Source organism: Delphinus delphis, chromosome 10 (assembly GCF_949987515.2).
Source record: "Delphinus delphis chromosome 10, mDelDel1.2, whole genome shotgun sequence".
NCBI classification, from domain to species: domain Eukaryota; kingdom Metazoa; phylum Chordata; class Mammalia; order Artiodactyla; family Delphinidae; genus Delphinus; species Delphinus delphis.
In genome coordinates, this window is record NC_082692.2 from 23,144,210 (window position 1) to 23,172,009 (window position 27,800).

The 27,800-nt window shown below is 48.1% G+C and overlaps 3 protein-coding genes and 2 non-coding genes across 6 annotated transcripts; 1 reads left to right on the top strand and 4 right to left on the bottom strand.

The window, feature by feature from the left end:
• LOC132432636 (BOLA class I histocompatibility antigen, alpha chain BL3-7-like) lies at positions 1-3,457 on the bottom strand. Of its 2 annotated transcripts, XM_060023314.1 has the most exons (8): positions 3,326-3,457; positions 2,729-2,998; positions 2,252-2,527; positions 1,357-1,632; positions 1,128-1,238; positions 630-697; positions 477-524; positions 1-313 (listed from the first exon to the last, which is right to left on the bottom strand). In XM_060023314.1, exons 1-8 carry the CDS (start codon positions 3,387-3,389, stop codon positions 191-193), a joined length of 1,236 nt encoding a protein of 411 aa, XP_059879297.1. In that variant the 5' UTR covers positions 3,390-3,457; the 3' UTR covers positions 1-190. The 2 variants fall into 2 exon arrangements, with proteins under 2 accessions (XP_059879297.1, XP_059879296.1); XM_060023313.1 differs by lacking the exon at positions 1-313 and having other exon boundaries at positions 403-524; positions 665-697.
• A 12,181-nt stretch (positions 3,458-15,638) lies between these two features.
• Positions 15,639-16,992, top strand: MCCD1 (mitochondrial coiled-coil domain 1). Its single transcript, XM_060023312.1, has 2 exons — positions 15,639-15,962; positions 16,507-16,992. Exons 1-2 carry the CDS (start codon positions 15,639-15,641, stop codon positions 16,693-16,695), a joined length of 513 nt encoding a protein of 170 aa, XP_059879295.1. The 3' UTR covers positions 16,696-16,992.
• A 35-nt stretch (positions 16,993-17,027) lies between these two features.
• DDX39B (DExD-box helicase 39B) lies at positions 17,028-27,655 on the bottom strand. Its single transcript, XM_060023311.1, has 11 exons — positions 27,471-27,655; positions 26,048-26,390; positions 25,175-25,302; positions 24,803-24,895; positions 22,434-22,617; positions 21,222-21,340; positions 19,013-19,144; positions 18,126-18,235; positions 17,883-18,027; positions 17,591-17,738; positions 17,028-17,251 (listed from the first exon to the last, which is right to left on the bottom strand). The coding sequence occupies exons 2-11, from the start codon at positions 26,256-26,258 to the stop codon at positions 17,235-17,237; spliced, it is 1,287 nt and encodes a 428-aa protein (XP_059879294.1). The 5' UTR covers positions 26,259-26,390; positions 27,471-27,655; the 3' UTR covers positions 17,028-17,234.
• LOC132432994 (small nucleolar RNA SNORD83) lies at positions 22,306-22,382 on the bottom strand. The gene has a single exon (XR_009521047.1). It is a non-coding gene; the product is annotated as a small nucleolar RNA SNORD83 (small nucleolar RNA).
• Positions 26,823-26,900, bottom strand: LOC132432993 (small nucleolar RNA SNORD83). The gene has a single exon (XR_009521046.1). It is a non-coding gene; the product is annotated as a small nucleolar RNA SNORD83 (small nucleolar RNA).
• Positions 27,656-27,800: the final 145 nt, after the last annotated feature.

The window sequence follows — 27,800 nt, forward strand, 5'->3', positions numbered from 1 at the left end:
TTCATATACAGATTTTATTCCCAACAGGCAAGTTAAGACATTATTATTCAGTGCACCACGAAGTTAAGACAGGGATGGAGGTGGCCCAGCCCTGCCTCTGCTGGAACAGGCAACTGGATCAGGGAAGAGAACACAGGTCAGGGTGGGGAGGGGTCGTGGTGGGCAGGGGTGGGCCAGTCTCCCCACTTCCTCACATTATGCTACAAGGAACACATACACATTCAGATGCAGCTGCAGAAAGAGGAGTCGCGGCATCTGAAGCCACATAGTGGGACCGTGCATCACTCAGTCCCCACGAGGCTGCTGCCTCACACTGTGAAAGAAAATAATCATGAACAAATTCAGGACAGTCATTTAAGTGCTGACCTTCCCAACAGCCCCTCACATGCTCAAATGTCCCATTCAAAGCTCCCCACCACCCGGGGCATCTCCTCCGCCCCAACACCTCTCCCAGTCTAGGCCCTCCAGGGTCTCACCTTTAGGATCCGTGAGAGACACATCAGAGCCCTGGGCACTGTCACTGCCTGGGGGAGAACAAAACCAGGACGTGGTCAGAACCCACAGGAGAGAAACTAGAGAAGGAACTTTAGGAGGGTGAGCCCCCTATGGCCTCCTGTCTGCACCCTCACAAGGGTCTCAGGAATCACAGCCCCTCCACACTTACTTGCAGCCTGAGCGTAGCTCCCTCGTTTTTCACCTGTAAGAAGAAAACCTCACGTGAGAGGCCAGGGAGAAGACTGAGTTGAGATCCTAGAGGAACCCCCTAGTCCTGGACCGCAGAGAATTTTCCAGAACTGTAACCAAAAATCCAGGACAGGATCAGGAACATGAAGAAAGGAGATATGGGGGGAGTGGACCAGCTGCCCTCCTGGGAGTCTGCCCTTAGCGGGACCTTCCCCCTCTGACCTCCAAGTGCTGAGAAACAGGCCCTCAACTGGAATTATGAAGGTGAAAAATCTGTCTTTCATTTTCATATGTACTTTACGAAAGGGTAAGTGTTAGCACTCAGCTCCATATTCCACATGTGTGTGTAGGGTACTGTCCAGTAATGAGGCAGGCAAACGTCTACCTGGGCTTGAACCCCCCAGTGAGACAAGAAAACTCAGATCCCTCCCTCCCTTCCCTACCTGAGTGCTTCTTCCTCCAGATCACAGCTCCAGCCACCACGGCTCCATCTACCACCAAGATCAGGCCAACAATGAGGGACATGATGGGGACGAAGGACTGAGGAGGAGGTTCTACAAAGAGAAGGGAAGGCGCCCAGTCCTCAGGCTTCAGTCTTGACTTTGCTGAACGTGTCCAGAAAGGCTCCTGCTTTATCTGAGAGGAAGCTCCACCCCACATGTCCCTCCTTACCCCATCTCAGGGTGAGGGGCTCCTGAAGCCCCTCATGCTGCACGTGGCACGTGTATCTCTGCTCCTCTCCAGAAGGCACCACCAGGGCCGCCCACTTCTGGAAGGTTCTGTCCCCTGAAGGCCTGGTCTCCACAAGCTCCATGTCCTGGGTCTGATCCTCCCCATCACGCTGCCAGGTCAGTGAGATCTCCTTAGGGTAGAAGCCCAGGGCCCAGCACCTCAGGGTGACCTCACGGTCAGAGATGGGGTGGTGGGTCACGTGTGTCTTTGGAGGGTCTGAGGAGGAAGAATCAGAAAATTCACACTTAGTGTTACCTTCATGGGCCACTGAAGCAGCATCATGTGACCATCCTGAGAATGAACAGCACAACAGGTTTGAAAAGAAGCAGCAAAAACACCAGACACCAGCCTGGACTCCGGGGTCTGGGAAGATCTCCCAGTCCTTGTCAAGTTCTGTGATAAGGATGAAAGCCAAGGTAGGAGGCTTCATGTAAAGGGGAGAATACAGAGCAATGGTCCTGACTTTGGTGGAGGCTGAATGACTCAGAAAAGCTAGAGTCAGGCCTCCTAAGATGTTCTTAGGCTGAGAACAGGCTTGAGAGAGAAAGTCATGGTTACAAGATGGGGGTCAGGGTCAAAGGGCGCCGCTGGTCAGTTATTTCAGGGATGGTTTCCTGTTTCTTCCCCAAAGAGACTTGATTCCTTCACTGTCTTTCAGAGAAGTGAGGCCACCGGCGAGTCACTGTCTTGTACCGAATATGAAAACCTGGGCGGATTCCTCCCTCTCCCGACAAGAAGTTGGGGCAGTGTTCCCACAGGGACCCCATTTCCTCCCCTTGTGGGAAGCCAGCTCCAGCCCGAGGGGAGACCAGGGAGGCTCCGTGGCCCCTCGTACCTGCGCGCTGCAGCGTGTCCTTCCCGTTCTCCAGGTATCTGAGGAGCCACTCCACGCAGGCGCCCTCCAGGTAGGCTCTGTAGTGCTCCACAACACCGGCCGCCTCCCACTTGCCCTTGGTGATCTGAGCCGCCGCGTCGGCTGCGGTCCAGGAGCTCAGGTCTTCGTTCAGGGCGATGTAATCGGCGCCGTCGTAGGCGTACTGTTGGTACCCGCGGAGGAGGCGACCGTCCGGCCCCACGTCGCAGCCGTACATCCACTGGTAGGTGTGAGACCCTGACCCCGCCCCGACCAGCCGCAGCGATTAAACCCAAACCGAAAATGAAACCGGGTAAAGTCCCGCCGTTTCCTCCCGAGTCGCGGGGCCGGGCGGGTCCCGCAATGTTGGGGTGACCCTCGGACCCGGAGACTCGGGGCGACGCCGGCCCGTCCCTGGGGATGGGGGTCGTGACCTGGACCCGGGCCCGCGTCGCTCACCGGCCTTGCTCTGGTTGTAGTAGCCGCGCAGGGTGTCCAGGCTCGCTCGGAAATTCTGTGCGGTGTCCTTGCAGACCTCCGTCTGCTCTTTCCAGTACTCCGGCCCCTCCTGCTCCACCCACGGCGCCCGCGGCTCTTCCCTCGGATTCGAGGCGTCGCTGTCGAACCGCACGAACTGCGTGTCGTCCACGTAGCCGACGGTGATGAAGCGGGGCTCCCGGCGGCCGGGCCGGGACACCCCGGTGTAGAAATACCTCAGGGAGTGGGAGCCTGGGGGCGGGGAGGGGTGAGATCCGGTCCGACCCTCCTCCCGGCGCGGGTCCCCGGGTCCGAGGTGACGAGGCCGGCAGGGGGGAGGGGGCGAGGGGCTCGTGAGACGGAAAAGGTGTGGAGGTCGGAGAAGGGCCGGCACCTCGCGGGGAGAGAAGAGGGGGCGGGAAGCAAGGGAGGGACTGGCGGGGACCGGGGTGAGGGGGCGGGTCTGGACCGGGGTGGGGGGCGGCGGCGTGGCTCCTTCCCTGGGAGTCCTGACCCCCGACCCCCGGGGTCTCCTCGCTCCTCCCCGCAGAGGCCGTTCCCTCCCGACCCCGCACTCACCCGCCCAGGTCCCGGTCAGAGCCAGGGCCCCGGAGAGGAGCAGGAGGAGGGTTCGCGGTGCCATGACCCACCACCTCGGCGTCTGAGGAGAAACTGAGTGCGGGTCGGTGGAGACTTTATAACCGGGAACCGCAGGGACGCTGATTGGCTTCTAGAAACCGGACACGCAATGGGAGTGAGGACTGGGGCGTCGTCATGAGTATCCAGTCAGGAGGGTTCGACACAGGCTGTGAGAGAGAAAGTGAAACTCAGGGGAGATGAAGAATCCCCAACACTGAGCGTCCCCGCCCCAGACACCGCCCTGAGAGAGACCCAGTGAGCCACACTCGAGTTCTGGGACGTTGCCCTGATCCCGCTCCTCCTGCACCGAATGCTCTTCGTCACATTGTCTCTCTGAGTCCTGGCCCAGGGGCTGTCTGAGGAAACCAAGAAGCCATGCCCAGATTGGGCTCAGCCAGTTTTTCCTCCAGTGTTCTTTCGAAACCATCGTGGCTGAACAGGACCATCTGCCTCTCACCCCTTATCTCTCACCCCTTGGACTCTTCTAGAAGAAAACTCAGCCGCCAGGGACCTTGATGCCAGAGAGTGAGGTCTCTCTGGGAATGGAGGTGGAGGAACAGGGGTTTTGTGCTTTAAACCTGGAGAAGTTGTGCCTGAAAACACCAGATAGAGATTCCCATATGGATCGGATAGTTTCCTCTGTGTTTGTTAACTATAGCGGGGAGCACAATCTTTATGATCCGCAAACATCAGGAATCTAATCTGTAAAACTGATTTTGGCCCTTACCAATACAGAAATGTGCCTAAATAGCACTGCCAATCATACTCACAAAGCTCCTAAATTTTACTTTCCCAAACCATGTGTCAGTGTCTCCTGTGTTGCTGTGTTTTAAAATTGTCTTCATTCCATATCCCTGAGTTTGTGTGAGTTGAAGAGGAGCAGAAAAATACCACCCCAAAATATACCATTCTGGCATACTGATTATTTTGAACTGAAGTTATGATGAAATAAAATTTATATTTTGGGGGCTTCCCTGGTGGCACAGTGGTTGAGAGTCCTCCTGCTGATGCAGGGGACATGGGTTCGTGCCCCGGTCCGGGAAGATCTCACGTGCTGCGGAGCGGCTGTGCCCGTGAGCCATGGCCGCTGAGCCTGCGCGTCCGGAGCCTGTGCTCCGCGATGGGAGGGGCCACAGCAGTGAGAGGCCCGTGTACCGCAAAAAAAAAATTAAATATTCTTTCAGGATTTTAAAAATCAAATACTGGAGTATGGTATATACACTTTAGCCATACTAGATAATGCTATTTTGAGTTCCAAAGTGCTAGTACCCAACAAAACATTGTAAATCAACTATACTTCAGTAAAAACATAAATTTTTTAAAAAGTGCTAGTACCAACTTAAGCTTTTACCAGAAATGTGTAAGAGTTCATGGAGCTGATCTGTTTACCCTGAAAATGAAACTCAGCTTGGGACTTCCCTGGTGGTCCAGTGGTTAAGCATCCACCTTCCAATGCAGGGGACGCCCGTTCAATCCCTGGCCGAGAACTAGGATCCCACGTGCCACAGGGCAACTGAGCGTGCTACAACTACTGAGCCTGCGCCACAACTAGAGAGCCCACACACTGCAACTACTGAGCCCTCACGCTCTGGAGCCCACGTGCCACAGCTAGTGAGAAGGTTGCGTGCCACAACAAAGAGCCCGCATGCCACAACTAAGACACGACGCAGCCAGATAAATAAATAAATATTTTTTTAAAAGAAACAAACAAACTCAGCTTAAGGAAAGGAAATAGCAGTTGAAAGTCACTTACTTGTTTGCAGAATCACCCAGGCATTTTCTTTTCTTCCTTTATTTTACTTTTATTCCATATACCTTGGCATTATAATTTTAGCATATACAGATAATGCTTCCTTTCAGTTTTCAGTATAACCACATAGTATTATTTTATATGTTTGAAACATCCGATAATAAGAATAAAGGAAGGAGAGGAGAGAAGGAAGAAAGCAAGGGGGAAGGAGAAAAGACAAAAGAAAACAAAAGTAAAGGAATGAAGAGGGAAAAAAAGGGAAAAAAAGAGGAAGAGAGGAATTGGAAGTGAGGATAAATAACATTTTCAAGGTGAAAGGAGATAAAACAGATTTAGGCAATAACTATAGAGTAATAGAGACTTAAGAGAGCTTTGTTAGTTATCTACTGTTGTGTATCAAACTACTTCTAAACCTTAGCAGCTTAAAACAACAAACATCTATAGTTAGTCAGACAGAGAAAGACAAATATCATATGATATCACTTATATGTGGAATCTTAAGAAAATGATACAAATGAGCTTATTTACAAAACAGAAATAGACTCATGACATAGAAAACAAACTTCCGGTTATCAAAGGCAAAAGTGGGTGGGGGGAGATATAAATTAGGAGTTTGGGATTAACATATACACACTACTATATATAAAATAGGTAAACAATGATCTAATAGCACAAGGAATTATATTCAATATCTTGTAATAACCTGTAATAGAAAAGAATCTGAAAATATATATCAATATATATGTATTTACTGAATCACTTTGCTGTACACTTGAAACTAACACAGCATTATAACTTAACTACACTTCAATTTTTAGAAAACCAAACATCTATCACCTCAAAGAGATAATACGAAACAAGCGAAATGGAACAGATGCTGGTAGAAGTTGGATAAAGAGAAGGATTTTACAAGATGGAATAAGTAAATAGGTTGTTGGTATACAGATGGAAATTATTTTGTTAGTCCCAGTCCTCCAAGAAACAAATGCCAAAATAGGATTAAACTCAGCAGAATTTTATTAAACATCTGTCAGAGAATATGGAGAGGGAACCAGAAAAGATGAGAGAGCCAGCAGACCGAGATGCAACTCTGATCGCAAGTGATGAACAGAAGGAGAGCTTTCCTGGACTCTCCAAGACCATCAAAAACAATCTAAGCGAAGTTAAGCAAGGCCAGAGGGAGTCCTCAAGTCACAGTTGGTCATCAGAGGAGTCCCATGTCTCCCAGGAATGAGCCTCCCATAGTGTCCCTGCTGTGACCAGTTACTGTCTGGGAACAGCCCACGGGAAGCAGGGCCTCTGCACAAACGCTGTCATAGATTTCAGAGCACAGGAGCGTGGGTCCTGTGCCTTACCTGGGAGTGTGACCCAAACCTTCACACCTGATGGGTCTGGGCCTCTGGAAATCAAACACTTCTGTTATTGGACTTAATTACATCCCTCCCAACCAAATTCTTATGTTGAAGACCTAAAGACCAATGAGACTCTATTTGAAGATGGAGCCTTTAAGGAGGTAATTAAGACTAAACAAGATCATAAGGATGGAGCCCTAATATGATAGAACTGGTGTCTTTATAAGAAGAGCAAGAGGGCTTCCCTGGTGGCGCGATGGTTGAGAATCCGCCTGCCAGTGCAGGGCACATGGGTTCGAGCCCTGGTCCAGGAGGATCCCACGTGCTGCGGAGCAGCTGGGCCCGTGCGCCACAACTGCTGAGCCTGCGCTCTGGAGCCCATGAGCCACAACTACTGAGCCCACACGCTACAATTACTGAGGCCCACTTGCCTAGAGCCCGTGCTCTGCAGCAAGAGAGGCCACTGCGATGAGAAGCCCGCACACTGCAATGAGGAGTAGCCCCCGCATGCTGCAACTAGAGAAAGCCCGCGTGCAGCAACAAAGACCCAACGCAGCCAAAAATAAATAAATTAATTTAAAGAAAAAAAAGAAGAGCAAGAGACACCAGAGATAGCCTTTTTGTTTTTTCTTTTCTTCTTTTTTTTTTTTGGTGGGGGTGGTGGTTTGGCCATGCCGAGTGGCTTGTGGGATCTTAGTTCCCCGACCAGGGATCAAACCCGGGCCCTCGGCAGTGAAAGTATGGAGTCCTAATCACTGGACCACCAGGGAATTCCGTCTCTCCCTTTTTCAATTCCCCTGTGCTCACAGAGGAAAGGCTGTGAGGTCACTGTCTGCAAGCCAGGAAGAAAGGCCCCACCAGACACTAACCCTGCTGGCATCTTGATCTTGGACTTCCAGCCTCCAGAACTGTGAGCAAATTAATTTCTGTTTTTAAGTATCCCAGCCGATGGTATTCTGTCATGGCAGCTTGAGCAGCCTTTCTCAGGCTGGGTTGCTGCATTTGTCTGTTCAAATTACAGGGAACGTGAGAGAACCAGGAAGCGCCCAGTCTACCACCACTTCTGAATGGATTCCTCCTGCCCTCATTGTGTGGTAGTAGCTCCACCCCTTTCTCCAGGTTAGGGTAAATTACTCCTTCCTCGAGAAGAGGGAACTCCTCTTCTTACCTGCTGGTCTCTGGGCACATGGAGTCCAAACTTCTCTGGAGGCAACAGTAATGTGTAGAGGTATAGTTCCATGGTATCCTTGTGGTACACCTTATAAAAGTGCCCCTTTGGAGAACCAGGACCCCCAACCCTGTGGAGATGTGAAGGCAGGAAGTGTAAAATCCCCCCCGTGGGTGATTGAAAGTAATGGTAAATGGGGTGACACCTGTTTCCAAACCTTGGTCCTGGACCCACCTTATTTTCCTATTGAGAACATGGCACTATATAAAAGTCTCTGATTTAATAATACACTGTGTCCAGAAAGATGTATCCTCATCCCTTCTAGATGTTTCCTCAAAGATGGAGCTTTAGTTGCATCTTCAGAAGGCCTGTCCAGCATTCTGTGTGGCTGGCAGCCCCTGGGTGGTGCAAACTGTGATATGACCAGTGGATCTCATGGTCATGGCCCAGCCTGCACCTCCTTCACTGTGAAGTTGGCCCCTGGTCAGATACTCTGCTAAGAGCAATTCCAAGTCTGTGCATCAGGAATTTCAATGGCCACCACGTAGCGGTGCTGGCTAAAGTTCTGAGGACCGGAAAAGAAGATCCGTACACGGAATAGGTGTCTGTCCCAGTGAAGATGAACCTCTGGCCCTCCAAGGATGGAGGGGACAGAAAGCAAGTCAATTTGTCAATTAGCAGCTAGTTGGTCACTCAAGAGACAGTGCTATATCAGGGCCCGGTATTGGTCTCTAATGCTGACAAGTTGAACATTCAGGGGCAGGTGTCTGAATTCTAAAGTCAATGTTCACCCGCTCGATGTCCATGCCTCGGCCACAAGAATTCACTGTTGAAAATCTTTAAACTGTTGATACTAAGAAAGCCTTTGTGAGAAAGGAAAGCAGAAAAATGTTGAAAGTCCCTTCTTTTAATGGCCTCTTTTCCTCGCAAGGACACAAAACATCTTCCTCATCTCTGACTCACCTCTCCTCCTGGAGCATCCCACAGAGGATGGCAATGGCTGGGAAGTTTTGCTCCACTAGGAGGCGGGCCAGGGCAATGCAACGCTGCACAGACCTCAAAAGGATCGTTACGTGTTGGGGGAGGGGTGTGGCGGTGAGAATGAGGGGATGTGGGCTCCCAGGCAGGCTGCCTTAAACTCCTTGAGCTCAAAGCCACCCTCAGACATGGCCCTGTCCACCAAAGGGCCCAGGAGCCAGCCCCACACACAAGTGCACAGGCACTAGACTTAAGATTCCCAGGGCCCTGGACCCAGCTTCCCGAAACCCCTGGACCCAGCTCCACCCATCACTGGGCAGGCTTCAGCCCCAGGACACTCTGGGCCCCAGCACTATCCACCAGCAAGTCGATACCAGCCTCAGAACCAGCCTCACATACCAATCAGCAGGCTCCAACACCAGAACCCACTAAACCTCAACTCCCCCCACCAGTGAACGGATACCACCCCCAGGACCACCACAGCCCCGAGGCTGACAGGGCAGGACCCAGCCCACCTACCAGCAGGGCGATGCCAGCCCCAGGTCCTGCTGGGCCTCAGTGTCGTCCACCAGCAATACAACACCAGTTCTGGGATACCTGGGCCCAGCCGCCAGAGAACCCAGGTCCTGGCTCTGCCTGCCAGTGGGCCAGCACTAGCCCCAGGGCCCAGTTTCACCCACTGGTGAGTGGGCACCAGCCTTGGGATCATCTGGACCCCAACCCCACCCACCAACAGGTGGACACTGGCCCAGGGACCAACATAGCCCCGCAGCCTGCATTGTCAGGACCCAACCAACACACCAGCAGGCTGGCACCAGTCCCGGGACTTCCTAAGCCCCAGCACTGCCCACCAGCAGGTCAACTCCTGCTCTGGGACATCTTGGGCCCATCAGCCTGCTGCCCTGAGATCCAGCCTCATCCACCAGCAAGCTGACACCAGCTTTGGGACCCCCAGGGTCCCACAATCAGAGACCCCAGGACCCAGCTCCACCTCCAGTGAGTGGGCACAAGTCCTGGGATCCCCCATGCCCCGGCCCCACCCACCAGCAGGCCAACACCAGCTTTGGGATACCTTAGACTCCTCAGCCAGCCACCCCAAGATTCAGCCCCACTCACCAGCAGACCAACACTAGATCCGGGAACCCGAACCCACAACCATACCCCCCCGAACCTGGATCTGCCCACCAGTGAGCCAGCTTTAGCCCCAGGACCCCCTGGGATCCCACACAAGCTACCTCATGACCCAGCCCTGCCAAACAGCAGCCATCAGCTTCTGCACAAGGCAAGGCCTGGCAATCAACCAGACCAGGGGCCAGCCATGCCTACTAGATGGTCCACAGTAGTAAGCCCACCACAACAGAAGGACTCACACAGCCCACATAGGGGGCACCCCTAGAGCATATAGCTCTGGTGACCAGAGAGGAGTGTACAGCTGGGATGCATAATGTCTCCTACAAAAGGCCACTTTTCCAAGATCAGGAAATGTAACCCATCTATCAGATACATAGAAACAAAAACAGCAAGTTAGCCAAAATGAGGCAACAAAGGAGACTAGAAATCAACTACAAGAAAAAATCTACAAGAAACACAAACACATGGAAGCTAAACAACATGCTAATGGATCACTGAAGAAATCAAAGGAGAAATTTAAAAATACCTAGAAACTACTGAAACAAAAACACAATGATCCAAAATCTATGGGACACACAGAACTGGAACAAATAATCCTAAAATTTATATGGACCACAAAAGACCCGAAACTGCCAAAGCAATCTTGAGAAAAAAGATTAAAGCTGGAAGTATCATGCTCCCTCATTTCAGATTATTCTGCAAAGCTACAGTAATCAAAACAGCATAGTACTGGCACAAAAACAGACACATAATAAACTCACACATCTAGTCAGTTAATCTACAACTAAGGAGGCAAGAATATACAATGGAAAAAAGACAGTCTCTTCAACAAGTGGTGATGGGAAAACTGACAGCTACATGTAAAAGAATGAGATTAGAAAATTTCCTCATACCATATATAAAAATAAACTCAAAATGGATTTAAGACCTAAATGTAAGACCTGAAACTATAAAAATCCTAGAAGAGAAGACAGGCAGAACACCCTCCGACATAAATAGCAGCAATATTTTTTCAGATCTGTCTCCTAAGGCAAAGGAAACAAAACAAAAGCAAAAGTAACCATGTGGGACCTAACTAAACTCTCATAAGCTCTTTTTTTTTTTTTTTTTGGTCATGCCGAGTGGTGACAGTGAAAGCAACGAGTCCTAACCACTGGACTGCCAGGGAATTCCCAAAACTCACAAGCTTTTTTTTTTTTAAATATTTATTTAGCTGCGCCATGTCTTAGTTGCGGCACGCCAGATCTTCAGTCTTCATTGTGGCATGCGGGATCTTTAGTTGAAGCATGCGGGATCTTTAGCTGCAGCATGCGAACACTTAGTTGCAGCATGTGGGATCTAGTTCCCCGACCAGGGATCGAACTCAGGCCCCCTGCATTGGGAACACAGAGTCTTAGCCACTGGACCACCAGGGAAGTCCCAAAACTCATAAGCTTTTATTAAAAATATTTATTTATTTATTTTTGGCTGCATTGGGTCTTCATTGCTATGTGAGGGCATTCTCTAGTTGTGGCGAGTGGGGGCTACTCTTTGTTGTGGTGCACGGGCTTCTCTTTGAGGTGGCTTCTCTTGTTGTGGAGCACGGACTCTAGGTGTGTGGGCTTCAGTAGTTGTGGCACATAGGCTCAGTAGTTGTAGTTCACGGGCTCTAGAGCCCAGGCTCAGTAGTAGTGGCACACGGGCTTAGTTCCTCTGCAGCATGTGGGATCTTCCCAGACCAGGGTTCGAACCCATGTCCCCTGCATTGGCAGGCAGATTCTTAACCACTGCGCCACCAGGGAAGTCCAAAATTCATAAGCTTTTGCAGAGGAAATGAAACCATCAACAAAATAAAAAGACAAACTAACGAATGGGAGAAAATATTGATATGACCGATAAGGGGTTAATATATAAAACATAAACAGCTCATACAACTCAACATCAAAAAAACAAACAACCCAATTAAAAAATGGTCAGAAGACCTGAATAGACATTTTTCTAAAGAAGACATACAGATGACCAACAGGCACATGAAAAGATGTTCAACACTGCTAATCATAAGAGAAATGCAAATCAAAACCACCATGAGCTATCACCTCATACCTGTCAAAATAACTATTATCAAAAAGTCAAGGGGGGGCCTTCCCTGGTGGCGCAGCGGTTGAGAGTCCGCCTGCCGATGCAGGGGACACGGGTTCGTGCCCCGGTCCGGGAAGATCCCACATGCCGCAGAGCGGCTGTGCCTGTGAGCCATGGCCGCTGAGCCTCCGCGTCCGGAGCCTGTGCTCCGCAACGGGAGAGGCCACAACGGTGAGAGGCCCGCGTACCGCAAAAAAAAAAAAAAAAGAAAAAGTCAAGGTCTTCCCTGGTGGCGCAGTGGTTGAGAATCTGCCTGCCAATGTAGGGGAACAACTAGGCCCGCGGAGCAACTAGGCCCGTGAGCCACAACTACTGAGCCTGCGCGTTTGCAGCCTGTGCTCCGCAACAAGAGAGGCCACGATAATGAGAGGCCCGCGCACCACGATGAAGAGTGACCCCGCTTGCCGCAACTGGAGAACGCCCTTGCACAGAAACGAAGACCCAACACAGCCAAAAATAAATAAATAATTAATTAAATAATTAAAAAAAAAAGTCAACAGGGCTTCCCTGGTGGCGCAGGGGCTAAGAATCCGCCTGCCAATGCAGGAGACACAGGTTCGTGCCCTGGTCAGGGAAGATTCCACATGCCGTGGAGCAACAAAGCCCATGCGCCACAACTACTGAGCCTGTGCTCTATAGCCCGTGCTCCACAACAAGAGAAACCACCGCAATGAGAAGCCCGCGCACTGCAATGAAGAGTAGCCCCCCGCTCGCCACAACCAGAGAAAGCCCGCACGCAGCAACGAAGACCCAACGCAACCAAAAGTAAATAAACAAATAAATAAATGTTTTTTAAAAAGTCAATAGCTAATGTTAGTGAGGATGTGGAGAGAAGGGAACACTTGTATGCTATTGATGGGAATGTAAATTGGTACAGCCACTGTGGAAAAGAGTATGGAGTTTCCTCAAAAAGCTAAAAATAGAACTACCATATGGGGACTTACCTGGTGGCACAGTGGCTAAGACTCCGAGCTCCCAATGCAGGGGGTCCGGGTTTGATCCCTGGTCAGGGAACTAGATCCCACATGCATGCCACAACTAAGAGTTTGCATGCCACAACTGGGGAGCCCGTGTGCCACAACTAAGGAGCCCGTGAGCCGAAACTAAGGAGCCTGCCTGCCGCAACTAAGACCCAGCGCAACCAAATTAATTATGTTTTTTAAAAAAGAAGATGAAAACACTCAATGCTCTGTGGTGACCTAAATGGGAAGGAAATCCAAGGAATAGGGGATATATATATATACATGTGGCTGATTCACTTTGCTGTACAGCAGAAACTAACACAACATTGTAAAGCAACTATACTCCAATTTTAAAAAAAAAGAAAATGAAAACACTAATTCAAAAGGATACATGCACCCCAATGTTCATAGCATCACTATTTACAATTGCCAAGATATGGAAGCAAGCTAAGTGTTCATCAACAGATGAATGGAATACTATTCAGCCATTAAAAAGAATGAAAATTTGCCATTTACAACAACATGGATGACCCTGGAGGGTATTATGTTTAGTGAAATAAGTCAGAGAAAGACAAATACTGTATGTTATCACTTATATGTAGAATTTAAAAAATAAAACGAATGAATATAGCAAAACAGAAACAGCAGGTATAGAAACAAACTAGTGGCTACCAATGCAGAGAGGGAAACGGGGAGGGGCAAGATAGGGGTAAGGGAATAAGAGGTACAAACTACTATATATAAAATAAATAAGCTACGAGGATGTATTATACAGCAAAGGAAAATTAGCCGTTACTTTGTAACAACTTTAAATTGAGTATAATCTATAAAAATTATGGATCACTATGTTGTACACCTGAAACTAACATAATATTGTAAATCAACTATACCTCAATAAAATTTTTTTCATTTAAAATAAATGCAGGGCTTCCCTGGTGGTGCAGTGGTTAAGAATCCTCCTGCCAATGCAGGCAACACAGTTTCAAGCCCTGGTCCGGGAAGATCCCATATGCCACAGAGCAACTAAGCCCATGCACTGCAACTACTGAGCCTGTGCTCTAGAGCCCAAGAGCCACAACTACTGAACCCACGTGCCACAACTACTGAAGCCCACACGCCTAGAGCCCATGCTCCGCAAAAGAGAAGCCACTGCAATGAGAAGCCCACACACAGCAACAAAGAGTAGCCCCTGCTCGCTGCAACTAGAAAAAAGCCCACGCACAGCAACGAAGACTCAATGTAGCCAAAAATAAATAAATAAAAATAATTTAAAAAATACTACTAGACATAAATAAAACTTATGATATGAAGAAAGACTATTAGATACAGGAATAACAAAAATAAATATACACAGTAACAATCCAGGTTTACATTTATCTATCTTCATCCCTTCATTTCCATGACTATGAGATCCACAGCTCATCCGATAGATTTGAACTGATCCAAATACCAGCTTTTTCTTTAGTTCTCACAGACGAACAAAGCCAAATCCACAGACTCTATTATAATTCACGACTTAGGACTGCACACTGCAAGTTATTGGATGTTAGTCCATTTTGGAGTTCATAACCTGAAATAGAAACTCAGATGGTTGGGACCTCTCTGGTGGTCCAGTGGTTAAGACTCCATGCTCCCAATGCAAGGGGCCCAGGTTCAATCCCTGGTCGGGGAACTAGATCCTGCATGCCGCAACTAAGATCCCACATGCCTCAAGTAAGACCCAGCACAGCCAAATGAATAAATAAAATAATAAATAAAAAATTTAAAAAACCCTCAGATGGTTGAAATGTCTAATTTTCAGGAAGGATACTTCATTATTTGTGCATCATTTAGATTGTCTTACACAAGTTTTCTTAACAGCTGCTAATCTTTGCTTTGAATTTATAAATGTGGTTAGTTTCACTTCAATGTTGAATGTTGTGGGCTGTTTAATCGTATACTAGTTTCCCTTAACTGTAACAACAGTAGTTTGGGCCTCTTATGTCCCAATAAGTAGGACTTTAGCCTGTGCATACATTGCAGTTCAAAAATGAACCATGTATAACCCTATCACCGAGAGACAAGAAGGAAAGCTTCTCTCCTCCAAAATTTTAGAGGGATTCTCTTTTTCTACTGAAAAATGGGAACCTGCCAGTTAATGGGGAATGTGAGGTCTCTGACCTCATCTAAAGGTGCTTCAGCCCTTCAAGTTCAAAAACGATTGACCTGCAGGAAGGTCTTCCTCTCTGGTTCCTGGACCCCCACACCATGGAAGAGGCCATCTTCCCTCCGAATTCAGTGTGATGTCCTCCATGGTTTGATGGGAGGGCTCACCAGTTCAACAAAGCTTGAAACCGGTACCAGTGTATAGCGCCCAGACTTACCAGAGAAGGCAAACACTGAAGATGTGCAATGTACAGCAGGGACAAGGAAAAAGGTCCCTCTGGGCCAGCAAGCAGAGGAAAGAGAAACAGAGGGAGAAGCAATACTTGAGGTCAATGGGTATGAGCTTTCAAGTCAGGTAGACCTGGGGGTGAATCTTCCTGGCTTTTCCACCAACCAGCTGTGGAGCCTTGAGCACATCCGGCCCAGAGCAGGCCCCAGCCCATACTTACTGAATTGAGTGCTGAACGAAATTCTCTGACCATTTCCTCATCTGCCAACCAGTAATGCAATTCCTACCTTGCAGATTTGAGAGGAGTGAGAAAACACACAGTGCTAAGAAAAACAGACACAAGACATGCAGTAGGCTGGGGACCAGGGTTCTAAAGCAAGTTCTGCCTAACCTGGCAGGAGCATTCTCACACCAGGGAACATGAGTTCCTGGACTCTGTCTGGGGCCAGGTTAGGAGGCGGGCAGGTGCAGCAGAGCAGGGCAGGGGCAGGGCCAGGCACTGAAGCGAGGCCACAGCGCGGAGGGAGCCAGTTCCTTGTGGCTGTTGGGTGGCTCAGACAGCTCCTTGCCTCCCCAGCCATGGTTCTCCCTTTGCCCTGGCTCTCCCGAAGTTGCTGCCGTCGCCTCCTCCTGCCACCCTGGCCCCCGGCACTCCAGGGCTCCTGGAGGTGCTGCTCCCAGGGTCCCAAGGCAAGCACAGAAAAGACTAGCTCCACAGGCGCTGGGCAGATGTCACCTTCCAGGGTAAGTGGCACCAAGAGTGAGGGTGGAGGGCAAATGTGTACTGGGGGCAGGGAATCCCCTCCCATCTCACCCTGTACCACAGGCCAGCTGAGTGCAGACACTACCCCCACCCCTAGAGAATGCTGCCTAGTTCCTCAATTCCCCAGCACCCTCCCTGCCCCCACCCCCTCCAGACCTCAGGGCACCCTCTACCTACACCCCTCCCTCCCTGCACAGTCCACGAAGTCCTTGAACAGGAATTTCCCCTCATCCAACAGTTAATTATTTCTCAGGGCGGGTTGGGACAGCCAGTTCTCCCCTTCCCATACGTCACACAGAAGTCCAGTTATAGCCCCTGGGCTGTGATCTCTAACTTTCCCCCTCCCCCCAGGCCTATGCCTAAGACAGGAAGCAATACAGATGTACTGCTGTTAAGATCATGTGTACTGCAGGCATCGCAATACACATGACCTTAAACTAATGGTGCTGAAAAACAGGAAGGAGGCAGTGAACCTCAGCCCCCTGCCCTGGCTGATGCTCTTTCCTAACACCCCCCGTCTCCCAGGACCCCTGGCCCCGCCCCACAGCTGAGCTGGCCCAAGCTGAGGAGCTGCTGGAGCAGCAGTTGGAGCTGTACCAGGCCCTGCTCGAAGGGCAAGAGGGGGCCTGGGAAGCCCAGGCCCTGGTGCTCAAGATCCAGAAGCTGAAGGAACAGATGAGGAGACACAGAGAGAGCCTGGGAGAAGACACCTAAGCTTTCCACCAGTTGCCACTTCACCCTCCTACACTGGAAATACTGCACACTACCCTCCCTCCCCAGCCCTTTGATCAGAAACATCCCAGCCTCTCCCAGGCCACTAAGGAAACGGAAGAAACCACCACAAAGGGCCAGAAATTGCAAAGTAGTGAGAAGCCACGGCCTCTGCAGTCTTTTCAGTAACATCCCCCAGTCTGACACCTCCTACTGACCTCCGCCCCACAGCAGTGTACACAGTCCCCACGGGAATTTACTCCGGATTATGCCCTAAAATAGCCTCACCCCAAAACCAATAAAGGGACGGAGCGCTTACAGACACCACAGACTCATGTGTTTTTTAGTTTTGTTAAAAAAAAATTCTGACAAATCAGGGAAATGGGGGTTTAGGAGTGGTGGCGATGCAAAAGAAGGAAGCCATGGGGTGGGGGATGGGGTCGTCAAGGGTAGGCGGCAGCAGTGTCTCCTTCACCCCCACGCCTGGCATCATCTCCTGAAGAGGAGCAGACTGTCACACTCCAGAATGGGTGGGGAGTTCTCTACCGCGTCTGTTCAACTGAAGAAAAACATGGCAGTTAGAATAAGGTATGGAAAAGAAAAAGCTAGGTTGGTAGAAAAGGCCCCCCACCCCCGAAACACATGCAGATGTTTGTGCAGTGTGTAGGTCAGAGGATACATTTGGGGGTAAAGAAAGAAATACTTCGATGAGAAGAGACCCCATAAAGAGGTCAACTAAACATCCCAACAGGGCATCAAGATGGGGGTGCAGGGGAAAAAACAGATGACAAATTTGTCAAGTGCCCACTATGCACCAGGGGCTTTAAGAAAAAACCCTCTAAGGAACAAGGAGACCCTAAAGGACTGGGGAAGCCAGTTTCATGAGATCATTACTCACTGTAGGAGGAGATGTCTATCTCATCAGGCAGCTCACTAATATTGACTTCAAAGCGATCCTGCACATCATTGAGAATCTTGGCATCATTCTCATCTGACACAAACGTGATGGCCAAGCCCTTGGTGCCAAACCGGCCTGCTCTGGCCACCTGGAAGGAGACAGATGATAGAATTGGTAGACCCCAAAGAAGGAAGACACCCAAGAGGAGGGGTGAAGATGTATGGTATGAAAAGATAAAGAAACTAAGGGGGTGGGAGAGGACACTAGGATACCTTCCGGGTGTGGGGCTTACCCGATGCAGGTATGTGTCAGAATCCTCAGGCATGTCGTAGTTAAAGGCGATGTTCACCCGCTCGATGTCCATGCCTCGGCCAAACAGGTTGGTAGCCACAAGAATTCGTCGTTGAAAATCTTTGAACTGCTGATACCGAGAAAGCCTTTGTGAGAAAGGAAAGCAGAAAAATGTTGAGATTCCTTGCTCTCAAGGGTCTCTTCCTCGCAAGGACACAAAGCACCTTCCCCATCTCTGACTCACCTCTCCTCCTGAGGCATCCCACGGTGGATGGCAATAGCTGGGAAGTTCTGCTCCACCAGGAGCTGGGCCAGGGCAATGCAACGCTGCACAGACTTCACAAATATCACCACCTGTGTGTGTGTGTGTGTACATATAAGATTGGAGGGGATGTGCGTCCATGTGGGAGTGTGTGAGAGAGATTACGTGCAAGAGTTTTCAGTAATTACACTCTTCTAAAAGAACTCCTCTTAGTCCCCATCACGTATTTCCTCTTCTGCTCTAAATATTACTTAGCCTTTCCCTCTTGGCTCTGATTTTTCCTGAGCAGACAGACATGCTGCAGAGAAGGTATGGAAAACAGTAACTAAAATTACCAGACATATTAGGAGACAAGGATGAAGCCACCTCACGAGTGGTAAAAATTTGAACTAAAGTCTGGAAAGACCACGACCGATATTCCGACTCACCAAAACGTCAAATATAAGAACTTACCCTAATTCTAGAAAGTAGTTTTTAGTGCAAGCAAATCACACCACAGGTAAAGTGATGGAACACTTCTCCCTCAGTTAAGTAGTACAAGAAACAAAACTTAAGAATCGAACAGGCTTAATGTATTTCTGGACTTTCACCACCTTATTAAAACTCTTCAAGGATTTTATAATTTGAGCTTTATTTTGTTGAATATCTATGCCAGCCATGGAACAGAAAAGCAGTTCCCACCTTGCTCACGCTCAGTGCCACCAAAAGACATTTTTCTCTCATTTAATAGAATTTTCATTTAAGAGAATTTCTCCACCATTCTCTTTCACATGACACACATGGTTTCCTCAATAAAAGGATATATTATAGAGGTTCCTGCAACAGTTGGAGATGTGCTCATTCTCCCTACTGGACCTTGAACAACTGACCTGGTTGAATTCAAGGACATCCAGAAGGTCAAAGAGCTTCCGGTTCTTCTCGTTGTCCTTCAGTTTCACGTAGTACTGCTGCAACCCATGCAGCGTCAGCTTCGTCTCATCATCCACGAAGATCTCCATTGGCTGGGGGGGAGGGGGGAGGGAAGGGGTGGGGAACGGGAGGAGGGCAGAGTGGGGGGGTTAAACCTGGGGGGGTGGAGGAAGTTGATCTCCAATACACCCCATGGCGGGATGGGGAGAAGAGAGGAGATTGGAAACCCAACCCCACCCCCAAAAATACCCACATATTAATGTGGTCTTTTCCACAGTTGATCTAATGTCCTTCCTATCAGTTGAGTTTTAAGATTTTCCAACTGAAAATTTTCACGGGAAAGAAACTTTGCAGGGAGGAAAAGACACAGTACAACCACCCAATGGCAAGATGCCATTACCTCAAATGGAGGTGGTGGAGGAAAGAAAACAATGGGAGGTGATTCTCCAAGAGAGAACATGATCCAAACACCTGGGAAATGATGGGAAACAGTGACTCGAGGTCAGAATAACTCCATCAGAGCTGGTTTAATATCGGGGAGAGGAGAAAGACTACTCCATTTTATGCTCTCAACTACGAGAATCATATCCCCATTACGAAGGTGGATGTCTTCCATATCCCCATTAGGACGGTGGAAGATCAGAATGCTTCAGTGGACATAAGTCAAAATGCCATGAAAAGAGAAGCAAAAATTACTCAAAATGAGCAACAACTTGCCCTCGGACCACAAGGAAACAGTTTTAAATAAGACTGGTCTCAACTAAAAATCAAACCACCTAAACTGTTACGTGGAAGGTATCAATAAGTAGTGCTAAAAAGCAGATTCAGAGCAACAGTTATTCACTCATCTTTAAAAACAAAACAAATCATATACACACACAACCCTTGAAGGGAAGGAAGGCAGCATTAAAAAAAAAAAAAAGGCGGAAATTGACACAAGACTCAACTCCAAAGCCCAACTTTCCTACCACTCTTCACTAACTTGAAGACATAGTTAACATAAAACCCCAGGGTCCAAGATTTCGGGAAAGGATGTGTGTGTCATGGGAGAAAACCAGAAGCCCAATCTCAGAAGTCAGACTAGCAAAGGTAGGCTTTCCAAAGAGAAGTTCCATGGCTTCTTTCAGATCTAATCTGAGCCCCAAGTACAGCTGAAGAGTTTTGGTCCCATGGGAAGGAGCAGAGCAGGGAGGGAAAGAACACACTCCACTGCTTATACAATAGCCCCGCCTAGCCCCAGACCCTAGCACCCACCTGGTTACATCCAAGTGGAGCTCCTCACTTTACCTTTCCCATATCCCTCTAAGTATTAAAAAAAAAAAAAAGTGTTTAAAAAATGAAAAAAAATCTACCACCCCATTCAGAACACCCCTCCCCACCAACACAAATGGAGGGAAACAGGGAACACGGCACGCCTTGGGTTCAGGAAAAAAACCGGGAACGGAAAAAGAGGCTGGTTTGGTCCTCGGCTTCCTGGTCAGGTTCCCCGCGGCCTCCGCTGCCGCCATCCACCGCCGGGTGCCGTCCGCATTCCCCCGCCGCGCCACGGTGCTTCTCTGCTGCCGGCTCACATCAACCGAGGTTCCGGATGGGTGCGAGGAGGTACGGGTGGGAAGGAGTATGGACTCGGGGACTGAGGTGCCAAAGGCCCCCACCCCTGGAGGTGGGGAGGAAGCGGATTCATCTGTGCTGTTTGCTCTTCTTTTGGACATGCCCTGCCATCTGTCTGTCCCTCTCTTGCTCTCCTGCCACCGGGACATTATGAGTTTGGGGAGCAGAAGGCTCCGGTTGTATGCTCGATGCCACCTTGAGGGTGCGTGGCTGTAGGGAGTATGTAGGAGACGATGGGTGGGTGGTAGGGCAGAAAATCCTGCCCTCCCCCAAAAGGGAGAAGAGGTTCAAAAATGCTGTGATTAAAAAAAAAAAGTCGAACACTTCCCGCTCTCACGTTAACCCGACCAAGTCTTCCGGAGTTTCCCTGGCGCCCGCGCAGACCCTAACACTAACTGTCTCTGCCTCTGTGTGTCTCTTCAAGGAGTCATCACTCCCAAATGGGCATGTGCCCCCTTCTTGGCGCTTGAAGGACAAGGGAGTCTGGAGGAAGAGGGCGCGGAGGGGGAGGAGGCAGCGGGCGGGGAGTGGAGGGAGAGAAGGTAGAAGGGTATTTACGTCTTGCATGAACTTGCGGCAGACTGGGCGAATCTCTTTGCTCAAGGTAGCACTGAACATCATGACCTGCTTCTCATGGGGGGTCATGCGAAAAATTTCCTGGACATCCCGACGCATGTCTACAAGAAAAAGGAACTATAGTAGAAGAGAAGCATATATCGTAAACAAAGACCAGAAACAGGCGTACCAATGAGGTAAAGACTGTTGGTAAGCGAGAGTCTCGGTTCAGGGGAAGATTTGCCTCAGGCCTCTCTCTGCTCTATTTTCTCCAACCACCATTTAATCATATCCATAGTAATAACACAGTGGAAAGAACAATGGATTTGGGACCAGGTTCCAGCTGTGTATTTTAACCACACAAGAAATTAGATGAAACCCCAAAGCCCACAACTAAAACATGGGGATAAAGCCCACTGCAGAGGCTCACAAAGATTAAGTCCTCTGAAAAATGCTTTACAAGGAAGGCCCTTCTCCCTAATCCTCTCTCCCCAAGCTCCAACTGTCTACAAATATCGCGCACCTATTACATTCCAGCTGTCAGAGTCCATTCCATGCTTCCTCTGGATCACACTGTCCTATCCAGTCAGGCAAATATGACATCTCTACTTGGAGCCCACCTTATAGCTCGCCATCTAGAATAGCCAAAGATCATTTGGAATGACTTATCCCTGGGGCTATGTCGATCCCTACTCTCTCATTCACCAAATTTGAGTTCTTACAAAACATTTTCCTTACTTAACCCCACTTAGCACACCAGAATACCACACCACACAAACTCCCACAAACACCCTCCACATTAATTCCAGAACTTAAGTCTAGAGATCTATTCAGCTATAAATTCTGACAATATATGCTGAGCTGAGGATGCCAAAAGAGTAGACTGTCTCCTCATCCAGCTCAAGTTTCTCCCCTATGACACCCACTACAGGGTTTTACAAAGGAGAATGGTGGTGTGACTAATATCCAACATCAGCAAAGTCCCTTCTCTCAAAGTAAACATCACCAAAAGAAAGAACGTAACACCCTCCTCCTTGATCACTAAGGATGCTTAAAAAGCCTAACAAAGACTGACCAGGGAAGCCAGAGCCATCAGTCATGGGTGATAGATTAAGAGTCGTCCTGGCACTAAAGTGCTCCAGTGTCAAATAAACATCATTTGGCTCCAAAAGGCAACTCCCAGATCACTAGCCCAGTCCCAGCACTGCTACTCACCGAGCTGTTCAAGCATCTTATCGCATTCATCCAAGATAAAGTGTTTAATGTGTTTGAGATTGAGGCTCTTATTTCGAGCCAGGGCTAGGATGCGGCCAGGGGTCCCCACGACGATATGCGGGCAGTTCTTCTTCAGCACCTCTTCATCTTTCTTGATAGACAGACCACCAAAAAACACTGCGACCTGCCAATCCAGGAGAAAAGAGTATCTCACGAGGAAGGAAAGAATTCAACCTCCCCAAGGTTCCCATCCTTTCAGTTTACTCTAAACCAAGTCTTAGAACACTTCAGAGCTAAAAGGAACATAGGAGATCACCTAATCTAAAATTATTATATACCCCAAACATTAAAGCTAAGAAACAAAAGTGACCTGCCCTAAATTGCATGGCTGATCGAGGCACTGAGGACCAGCATTTAGTTCTTCTGACTTAATCTAACAATCTTCCTTCCCCAAGGCCAGGCTTCACTGTAAAAATGAGGACAGCAAGAAATCACCAGTGTCAAGTACCAAAAAAAGCTCATGGACATCAAGTTTTCCTAAATGACCCCAGATTTTTAAACTCCTTTGCATAAACCCTATGAAATTACTGACTCAAGCTAAATATACTACTCCATGTTAAAACCATTAGGGGAATGGTTGTTGAGGATCTGGGCCTTAATACCCTCTCAAATAGCACCAGAACTGCTTTTTAGTTTCAAGGGGGAAAGATCAGACTGACAGGACCCTAATTCTAGGGTAAATCTAAAACCATTAACTGTGGGACAGGCAGGTTTGCAACAAAACAGGAGATACATAGCATCATCTATGAAGAATTCTTGCCAAAAATGTTCAACTTGAACCAGTTAAGCTTTCAAATATAAATTTCAGTTTAGGGACTTTCCTGGCAGTCCAGTGGTCAAGAAGCCACGCTTCTTATGCAGGGGGCGCAGGTTCGATCCCTATCAGAGAACTCAGCTCCCACATGCCGAGTGGCACGGCAAAGGGAGGAAGGAAGGGAGAGAGGGAGAGAGAGAGAAAGAGAGAAAGCAAGCAAGAAAGCTCAGTTTATAGGAAACACTGGGAGGGAAAAACAAGTTAAAACAACACAAGGGAGTAACCAGACAAACTCAGAGGTAAGATTCTGTAGAACTAGCCCAACGTCTTAAACAAATCACTGAAGCATAATTTTGAGCAAAAGAAAGAAAAGTAAGACTATATCAGGACAATTTATATTTGATCTTGACACCAAGACCATCCTCTTTTGAGTCCACAAGGTGATGAGTCAGACCTATAGAGGAAGAAGTGCAATCCTAGCTCTCTACTGAGCTCAATGACAAATGTTTCTACAGTCATTAACAATGGAAACGGTTTCCTGGTTTTCAACTTATAGAATCAACCTACCAACAAGACTGCTTGCTAAAAGGACAGAAAGTACACCGCAATGAAACTGACAATATAAGAATACAAACATACATAACACACACACCAGCTTTCAGACTATGTTTAGATAATTTAAATTAATACAGTTTTCAAATTCTAGGAGAAAAAGTGTAAACAAGCTAAATAATCTTTCACGAAAAAGTCAAAAAGGCCTTTAAGTTGACAAACTGAGAAAATAGCACCGAATACTTGGTTTCACAGAACATCAGAACTTAAAAAAAAAAGTTAACTAGTGGTATTCTGTGAAGTACGATTAGACGGGAGAACAGAAATCTTTTCGTTAAAAGGCCCTCTGGATTACCTATGCACTTTTACCAGGCACAGATACTACTTTTACTACTTTGGTTTTAAACAAATTACTTTTAGTCTAGGGCTATTACTCACACATTCCTAGTTCTACATATAAATTAAAAATCAATTATGAGGAAAATTACAACAATCTGAACAAAAATACTGTTTTTCTTTCACCCAAGGAGGGTACAAAGTTATATACATCAAGCATATGTTTATGCTTCTCAAACTCCAATTACCCGAGGATCTTGTCAGAACACATATTCATACTCGGTAGGACTGGAGTGGAACTCATGCAATCTACATTTCCAACAGGCTCCCAAATGACACTGAAACCACAGGTCTGGGAACCACACCCTGAATATCAATGCACAAGCATATTTATAAAACGTGTTAAAAACCAAGGCAAACTATAAAGCTTCTCCAAAATCAAAATACAGCAGACATCTCTGAAAGTATAATGCATACCCAAATGAGCCCTAGAATATAAACCTCTTATACACCTAAGTTGCAGAAACTTACTACGTACTACGTGCAACTGAGATTTGTGTATAGATATTTAACACCTGTGGGATGTGAAGACTGCTGATCTAACAAGTCTCCAATGCCTCCAACTCCCCACACCCTCACTCCCCCAGGTCTCCTTACCCTAGCTTACCTTGACGTTGGGCATGTATTTAGAGAAGCGTTCATATTCCTTGCTGATCTGAAAAGCCAACTCCCGAGTGTGACACATCACCAGTACAGACACCTGGGGGGGAAGTAGACGGAGACACACATACAGTATATCCCTTCACCAGGCATGTCACAAAAGCACACCCAGCAGATCACAGGTGACTACAATTCTGGATCTAAATCATTAACCCCGTGATTACTACAGAATATTCTCATGCCTACCTGTCAAGGATGATAAAGGTCATCTTAACAACAAGCACTCCTGGCTCTGAATGCATCATGTAGCAGAGACGAAAATACCCTTCCTGAACATTACTAGCCAAAATGCCTTCCCCAGCACTCTCCCCAAGTGTACCTGCCCAGTAACTGGCTCCAGCTGTTGCAGTGTAGCCAGCACAAACACCGCCGTCTTTCCCATGCCTGACTTGGCCTGGCATAGGACATCCATTCCCAGGATGGCCTGAGGGATGCATTCATGCTGGACTAGAAGTAGGGGAAAAAAAAGATAAATTAGTTTCCAGAGAACTCCACCACCTTTTTCACCAGGCCAAACCCATTTCTCACCACTCAATTCTTAAGTTGTTCTTGTCAATTTCCAGACCCTTTCTACCTCTCTGCCCCCTCAATCAAAGTGATTCCCAAATCAGACCTTCCCAGTTCCTTCTAACATAGCCTTCCAGCTATGGGCCCAAAGTCCTGCTAACAACCCTCTTGCATCTACCAATTGGACGACTTAGGTGCTTCTGATTCTGTCTGAATGTTCCTTCATCTGTAGCAATCCATGAATTTTGAGTGCCTGCCACAAGCCATTTCTCATACTTAGATTATCATGCTTTGGGGTACATAACCCTGCAACAACCTTGAACAAAATGAAGAACTTGGTACATGACCCAAAAGCCAGCCAGGTTTCCAGAGACCAGAGTTGGCCTGGCCCAAGGGTCCAACCAGCTCCTCTCTGGAAATTTTAAACTAAAAGTCAGAAAGACAAAATTTAAAACAGGCAAGAAAAAAAGCCCCTCTAAGTTGCTTTTAGATCACTAGCACTTACATACTATCATGAATGAAAGACCAACTTATATAAACCTCTTCTATTGCTAAAATAGCTTTTAGTACTTATTTCCTGGTCTATCCTGAATATAAATCTGTATCACCGGAGGGGCCATGACCATACTGTTTCCTGTATCCTTAAAGAGCCTAATGAATACGCCATGCCCAACAGAAAATTTACCTTCCGATGGATGCTCAAAGCCACAGTCAACAATGGCCCGGAGCAACTCTGGCTTGAGCAGGAAGTCACGAAAGCCAGAGCTGTGAATGGAGACGTAGGAGCCCTTGACATCCTTCTTGGCAGGGGCCTCAGCCCCATCTCCCCCAGCTGCTGTCTCCACCTCATCATCTTCATAATCCAAGAGCTCATTGTCCACATCGTTCTCTGCCATAACTGGGCCGGCAGGGGGAGAAGGGGAGGGGTCTCTGGATGAGTTCACGCAGAATAAGGGAAGACAGAGGAGGAAAGTGGGGGCTTGAGGAACAGTAGAGGAAAAGAAACACAATAGTTTCTGACAGAAGAGCTGGGGGAAAAAAAAGAGAAAACTCATCAGTCATGAGCAGAGCCTTCACCATCTTTTCCATCCCCACACTCTTTCCACTTTCCCTAAGCTAGGAAACATTTACCTGGAAAAAAAATAATAATAAAGAAGCACAAGACATAAAAGCGAAAGGCAAACATAATACTGGGAATGGGAAACGTGGGCCCAGGGGAAGTGGTTAGGACGTAAGTCCCCAAAAAGATAGGATTGGAGAAGGAGAAACCGGAAAGTTGGAAGGGCAAAACCGACTTATAAACTCCTGGTCTGTGACAGTAACAAGGAAAAAAAAATACACGTCTGAAAAACAGAATACTACTAATGACTTAAAATGGAGAATGAAGATGAAAGTGACAAAACGAAAAGTCCTCAACGGAAGACCTTGTGCTTTCCCTATAATCTCAAGGTGTCGACAGCAGCCATCAGTCAAGGGTGATAGATTATGGTCGTCATTACGCAAAGCGCTCACTTTTCAAAATGAAAACATCATGTGGCTGCCAACCACCTCTCGCAGCATTCCAGCCTCCCACTCCTCAATAACCTTCTGGAGCTTAAGAAATCCTTGTGTAATTAATGACGGAGAAAGAGGCCTAGAGAAATGGCTCGGCCGGGAAAAAACCCACTCCTCCATCATACAATAAATAAAATAGAACACAATAATGAAGAAAGATGTATCCTCGTTCCGGCTAACAGAAGCTTTACCAAGTGACCTTCCATCACCATTATGTTACTCCTAGGTGTAGCTCATTTCCGAAAACACACAACGATACCACTGGTAAAGATTTGGAAAACACTCCAGATAACAGTGGGCAGTCCGTGGTGAGAAAAGTCCAACTAGGCCCACAAGTCGGGACTCCTTCCATTCCCACCGCGGACCGAGATAAGCGGGAAAGTGAGAAGAGCCCCGCCCTCTGCAAATGCCCAGGACCAGAAGACGCCTAGCGCCGCCTCTCACTGTCGCTGGGTTCTGAGGTAACCGAGGGTCCCACCGAAAGAGCGAGGAGCAAAGGAAGCACAATGGCGCCGGGGCCACCATCTTGGATTGGGCCCCTCTGGCTTCCCTACCTTCCCCCGAAGTTTCTTGATCTCGAGGGATGCAAGTGATGGAAGTAACAACCCAATCAGACGCCAGCGACCAGACCATAGCCTGTACAAAGGTTATCAGGAGGCCGTGCGACACGATGGCCACAGAGAAACGCAGATGGAGGCGGATGGTGCCGAAGGCCAAAGCTTACCTGAGCAAGGCGAAGGCGTATGGCGGCGGTAACAGCGACGAAGGAAGGAATCTGCCTTCACTTCCGGTTCCCGGCTTCCCTCTACCCCGGCCTCCCGCCTTACGACCGCGCAGACGTAAGGAACCGGAAGAAGGACCTTCCACGGTTCTATAGTTCCGCG